The following is a 6549-nucleotide window of genomic DNA, read 5'->3' on the forward strand; positions in this document are numbered from 1 at the left end:
AACAATGCAACAGATGGGGCTTTAGATCAATGTTTATCGATTGAACCCTGGCCATTTTGCTGTGCATAAATACTACGTGCTCGTCAATGCTACAAACCCGCCTATCCCACAGACACAGACGCGCTCGCACAGCGATAGAGCAGCGGGTGAAACAAGCGAGTGCTTCTGTAGCACCTGGCCTGTTTGCTAGGGGGGAGCATTGATTTTCCTTTACCTCTTTGCTTTGATTATACGCTGCAGGATTCTTTCCCTCGACCTACAGCAGGGCCTGGATTCAAGGTGGAAAAGGTGAGCCGAGTATCTTATTAGCCTTATTCCCGGTAAGGTCAGCTGGGAGCACAACTACCAGCAGGGAGGGACTCCTCCCTGCTGTCCTCGACACTGCAGTATGTTTTTGCTTTGATTCTTTGGCTGTGATTGTTGAAGCATTTTGCAGCCTTCTGTCGGAAACATGTAAAACTGCTGAATGTTTTTGGATCAGAACTGATCCAACAAATATTGAACAACACTCTTCCATGGACAAAAGGGGAATAACTTTTTTCAATGACGCCAATGAGGCCTTGATTTGTTATGCGTGTGCGTTTTTGGGGTTTCTTGTAGAAAAGCCAGAATCATTCTTTTTAGATATAAATCTAAATACATTTTTTCAATTTTCGACGTCATGCACCACCCATCCATCTTTTTTTTTTTTAAAAAGGTTTGTGCTCGTCACAAAGGACTTTGATTGGCCACTGGTTAGAAAAGTGCAACATAAATCTAGTCCATTTACCATTTACTTTGTCTCTCAAACGTTACAACTGAATGAAATCCACTTTTGCAAGGCTTGGATTCACAAGCATGTCTCTCTTTCTCTCAGGACCAGCTCCACCACAGCCTCCACCAGCAAACAGCTGCTGCTCCCTCCACCAGTCCCTCCACCCCACCTACACCTGAAAATCCCAAACCCCAGCCCGACTCTCCTATTCCCTCCTGCTCATCATCATCTTCATCACCATCATCATCATCGTCATCATCATCGTCTTCGTCACCTGGTGTGAGCGCTGAGCGCCCCATGATGTCCCCCGCCCGCTGCCTCTCTCCCGCCTGTGGCAGACGGAGATGTGGTGGTAACCATAGAGACGGCGGTAACCAGGGAGATGGTGGTCACCGGGGACGCGGTGGTAACCAGGGATGCAGTGTTAACCAGGGACACGGTGGTAACCAGGGACACATGACGTCATCCATTATGTCTCCCGCCCGCTGCCTCTCTCCAACCGGTGGCAGACAGGGAAGTGGTGGTAACCATAGAGACGGCAGTAACCAGGGACACGCTGGTAACCAGGTACACAGTGTCAACCAGGGACCCGGTGTCAACCAGGTACAGGGTGGTAACCAGGGACAGGGTGGTAACCAGGGACAGGATGGTAACCAGGGACAGGGTGGTAACCAGGGACAGGGTGGTAACCAGGGATGCGGTGGTAACCAGGGACGCGTTGGTAACCAGGGAGGCGGTGGTAACCAGGGACACGGTGGTAACCAGGGACACGTTGGTAACCAGGGACAGGGTGGTAACCAGGGACACGGTGGTAACCAGGGACAGGGTGGTAACCAGGGAGAGGGTGGTAACCAGGGACGCGGTAGTAACCAGGGAGGCGGTGGTAACCAGGGACACGGTGGTAACCAGGGACACGGTGGCAACCAGGGACAAGGTGGTAACCAGGGACTCGGTGGTAACCAGAAGCATGGTGGTAACCAGGGACGCGGTGGTAACCAGGGACGCGGTGGTAACCAGGGACACGTTGGTAACCAGGGACGCGGTGGTAACCAGGGAGGCGGTGGTAACCAGGGACGCGGTGGTAACCAGGGAGGCGGTGGTAACCAGGGACAGCTCTGTCCCGTGGGTGATGGCCAGGCCCAGGAGCACCAGAGGAGCACAGCGTCGCTCTGCAGGAGTTCTCTCCGTGAAGTCCTCCCCGGAGAACTGGTGCAGCACAAGGTTTGTGTGTGTGTGTGTGTTTGTGTATGTATGTGTGTGTGTTTGTGTGTTGCCATCAGTTACCATCAACTGCGGCTTTGATGATGTCAGGCGTTGTACGACAAGATCTCTGCTCACCCCTTGCGTTTGCATAATGCTGAGCATATGCCCATTAAAACCACCAGAGCCGTAAGATGATTGACCTTCAGCGCCACTTAATAGCAAACAGCGGTAAAACAGACAGTAAACATGAGTACACGCACACAGAAATCGGCCCAGCCAATTGCACGGCGTCTATTTAGAGGCAAATCTGAAAGATTTCTGGCATGGCTTTTTGACTGAGCAAAAAGAAGGAGAAAAAAAAAGGAAGATTGGCTTTCATGGTTTTAAATCCATCCACATGGTCTCGTTCCCATGCGATTAAATATAGCCTGCTTCCCTTTTTTAATCCTCTCCCTGCCTTCACCCAGTGTCTGCAGGAGCAGGTCAGAGAGAGAGACTCAGTAACCTTGGGGCGTCAACGTGTTCCGGTAAGGTCACGGGCAGGCGCAAAGCGTCGCTGCGCACTCTGACCAAATGACTCTGGCATTGATTAGCCGTGTGCATCAAATATAATATATACAATAACGGAGAGCACGCACTCCTCCCCTGTCACGGAGTGAAGTGGGAGAGGGAGGCTGAGAGGGACGGAGAGAGATAGAGACAGACACAGAAAGAGAGGGAGCGAGAGCGAGGGAGCAGGATGGAGAGAGACGGAGAGGGAGAGAGTGAAGAGAGAATCAGGCAGAGATGGATGAAGAGAATGAGAGAGAGAGAGAGACAGTGAGAGAGACACTGTCAGGCAGAGCTGGAGAGAGTAGAGAGTGAGACAGAGAGAGAGAGAGAGAGGCACAGTGAGACAGTCGGGCAGAGAGATGGAGAGACAATCAGGCAGAGAGATTGAGATAGAGAGACAGTCGATGGAGAGAGAGAGTAGAGAGACAGTGAGCAAGAGAGAGAGGGAGAGACACTGAGAGCGAGAAAGACAGTCAGGCAGAGGGATGGAGAGAGAGAGCATAGAGACAGTGAGCAAGAGAGTGAGAGAGGGAGACAGTCGGGCAGGGAGATGGAGAGAGTAGAGGATGAGTTTGCTCTGCCGCTCTCATTAAACTGGGAGTGATGCAGAGTGGATTTAGGCGGGGATTGAAGGAAGCTTGTTAAACATTGCAACTACTCTCGCCTCCCGATGGCAGGACATGTCATGTGTGTCTCTGTCTCTCTCTTCTCTCACTCACTGTCCCTCCATCTGTCTCCCTCTTTATCTTCACTCACTCACTGTCTTTTCATCTCTCTCGCTTTCGTTCTCTTAATCTCTTTCTCTCACTGTCTCTCTTTTCTCTCGCTGTCTCTTTCTTTTTTCTTCCACCCTCTCTCACTCTCTCTCTCTCTCTCTCTCTCTCTCTCTCTCTCTCTCTCCATCCCTCTCTCTCTCACACTCTCTCTCTCTCTTTCTCCATCTCCATCTCCGTCCCTCTCGGTGGATATAAGAGTTTGCTGCGCCACTGATGTTGCACGCCCCGGAAAGAAGGGTTTTCAGGTGGGAGGTCTGTCTCACCTTGACTAGGGTGGGGTGGGGGGGAAGCGGGTGTGGAATGGGCATGGGCGGAGCGGCTGGGGGGGAGGAGGGTGGCGACGGTGTCGGGCAGCGACGTAGGAACGGGTGGATGCAGTGGAGTCGGCCAGTCTAGTCCTACGCCACCACCGCATGCCATCGGATACCTCGGCCCGACCGGATCCCTGGCCGGGCAGGCGGCGTCCCCCGGCTGGGGGGGCGGGATGTTACCATTGACCCATTGTCTGAGGGAAATGACAGGGTGCTTGTTCCCCCCCCCACCCCCCCCACTCTGCCCCCGGCTCCATTGACCGCCATCGATCGCAGACAGCGGGCCGTCCTGCCGGGCTTGTCAGACAGAGCCCGGTCCGATAGTGCTCTCCTCCCCGATCGATAGCTGCTCTATTAAAAGAAGGAAAAAAAAAAGCGGACGTCCTCCTCTAACCCCCCCCCCCCCCCCCCCCCCTCCCCTAGAGATGGAAATAAATGGCCCGTGGCTCACATGGGGACCAAACGCTTGTCTTATCCGGAGAAAACATCCACTCTTTCTCCTAAAGTGTAAATCGGCTAAACAACAACAACAGCGGGGACAGAGTGGACTAATTAATTTAGCGACTGCGCTCAAAAAAACAACAACAACCACACACACACACACACACACCCACACACATATGCACCCACGCACCCACAAATACACACACACACACACACCCGCACCCACACACACACAACCACATACGCACCCACACACACACACAAACACCCACACACAAACACCCACACACAAACACCCACACACACACTCCCCCCCCCCCCCCCCCCCACACATACACACACACACGCACAGAGACAGACACACAGCAGCGGCATTGTGTTTATTTATTTATCTTCAAGGTTGAAGACGGAAGCCAGGAGCCCGCGGGGAGCGCGAGCGGCGGCGTGCGCCCGCCGGCGGCCAGCCCTCCGCCAGGGCGGGCCGAGGACGAAGAGGAGGAGGAGGAGGACGAGGAGGAGCGGCGCATGCTGGCCAGTCTGCGCCGGGGGAGCGAGGAGGACGGCGACGACGGGGGGGAGGGGGGGGCGGGGCCCGGGCCCCGGGGCCTCAGTGCCTCCCAGATCCACCGCTGCGGCATCAGCATCAGCATCAGCAGCGACGACGCCTCCTCCTTCTCCGGCGCCCCCCCTCCTGCGGTCCGTACGCCCTCCTCTCCCCATCGCACACACACACACACACACACACACACACACACACACCCCTCCACCGTCTCCGCCTTTACCCCATCACACACGCACCTCCACCTTCTCCGCCTTCCCCCCCATCACACACACACCTCCACCCTCTCTGTCTGCTCCACCCGCCTCGGGCCTCCATCAGCCCCCTCCCCCCTGGCCCCTCCCCTCCCCGGTCCCTTTATTCCAGTCAAAGTAGGCCTTTTGTCTAAGAACATCTTCACTTGACCGAGTACTCCTCCCCGTCTCCCTGAGAACCCAGTGACACACTTTCCTCTCCTTCCACTTTCATTTGATGGTTTTTTTCACCCACGATTGTGTTGACCTCATTCCCCCCCCCCCACTCCTCCCCTCCGACTGTCACCGCTAGCGCCGCTAGCTCCGCTAGCACCTGCCTTAATGTCACCGAGGAGTTGTAGGGGTCCGTGCACAGCATGAGAAGATAATGCAAATAGAAACGCGTCCCCCCCCCCCCCCCCCCTTACCCCTCTCAGCCCCCCTTCACTTGTTACATCCCCAAGATGTATCCCGCCGTATATTCTCCGTGGCGTCCTCTATGGCCTGGAAACTATAAAAGGGGTCGTTTGAAATGATCCCCCGAAGGCAAGGGGAACAGAGAGAGAGGCGCCGCGCGCCGCGGGCTACCGAAGGTGACATTTAGACGTGTTAGCCGTTAGCCGTGAGGGTCGTCGGTACGACCCCCCCCCGCATGGCCTTCTACCGGGCCCTTCTTTTTCACTGTGATCTACGGTGACCCCCCCCCCCTCCCCCCACATACACCAACGCCACCCCGTCCCCCCTAGCCCTCCATCGGTAGCCGAATCACATGTCCATCGGACTATCACTGTGACAAGTAATCCTGGGTTATCTCTTAATACACTGAGCTACGTCCCCGGCTCAACAGCACAATGCATACGGAGGAGGTGTGTGTGTGTGGGGGGGGGGGGGGGGGGGGGGGGGGGGGGGGGGGGGGGGGGGGATAATTGTCATTTAATATTCCCCCTTTTTTATAAGAGCAACGCTACGATGTGGCAGCATGTCCTTATCCTGGGGGCCCACGGTGTGTGCTTTCCTCATGGACACCACAGCAGTGTACGTGGGATTCAGAGACCCCCGTTTGGCCCGTTCTCTGTGTTGGGCGACGAGGAGCAGCCCAGCTCTCTGCTGCTGCTCCAGAAGCCTCCTCACGCAGGATGTGGCCACAGCATCCCCATCAGGCCGCCCGGGGAATTACACGCTCTGTGTGTGTACCCAATAAAATAAAATAAGGCCGAGAGGGAGAGAGAGAGAGTGATGTAGTCCGGAACAGGGACACTTGTGTAGTGCAGTGTTTCCACTATACTTCTGTTATTCTCCATTATAAGAGCAAACAACACAGCCCTAGCATCACACACATGTTTTCATTGTGTCCCTGTAGCCTTCGCAGCAGGGCTTCTACTACCAGAAGGAGATGACCCCCCTCAGGTCCTCAAACCCAAGGTAAGCACACACCCCCCGCCCCCCCCCTGCTCTCCTCCATTAGAGTACACAACGTGTTGATACTTTTACTCCCTGCCAATGTCCCTGCTGCCCCCCCCCCCCCTCCACCCCACTTTCCAGCAGCAGTACAGCGGTTGTTGACAGAGACAAACATAACACAATGCACTTTAATACGCTAATAACAAGGGGCCGGCGCGGTGGTAAACACACGGCGGACTACACTGTCAGCGGTCGATGAGATTGTGTTCTCCTCCCAGTGATTGAAAGACGCGCGTGTTCGCCACGGATCCCGGGT

General features: G+C 55.3%; 1 protein-coding gene across 2 annotated transcripts in view; it reads left to right on the plus strand.

Moving 5' to 3' along the window:
* Positions 1–6269, plus strand: part of cfap20dc (CFAP20 domain containing) — a 19116-nt gene extending 12847 nt beyond the window's left edge. Inside the window, exons 13-16 of one of the 2 annotated variants that reach the window (XM_060068924.1) lie at positions 241–288; positions 857–1975; positions 4440–4736; positions 6193–6269. In XM_060068924.1, coding sequence (XP_059924907.1) covers positions 241–288; positions 857–1975; positions 4440–4736; positions 6193–6258 — 1530 coding nt within the window. In that variant the 3' untranslated portion in view covers positions 6259–6269. The remainder of the gene's footprint in view (positions 1–240; positions 289–856; positions 1976–4439; positions 4737–6192) is intronic. The other variant, XM_060068925.1, reaches the window with a different exon arrangement.
* The last annotated feature ends 280 nt before the right edge of the window (positions 6270–6549 follow it).

Source organism: Gadus macrocephalus, chromosome 13, assembly GCF_031168955.1.
Source record: "Gadus macrocephalus chromosome 13, ASM3116895v1".
Classification (NCBI taxonomy): domain Eukaryota; kingdom Metazoa; phylum Chordata; class Actinopteri; order Gadiformes; family Gadidae; genus Gadus; species Gadus macrocephalus.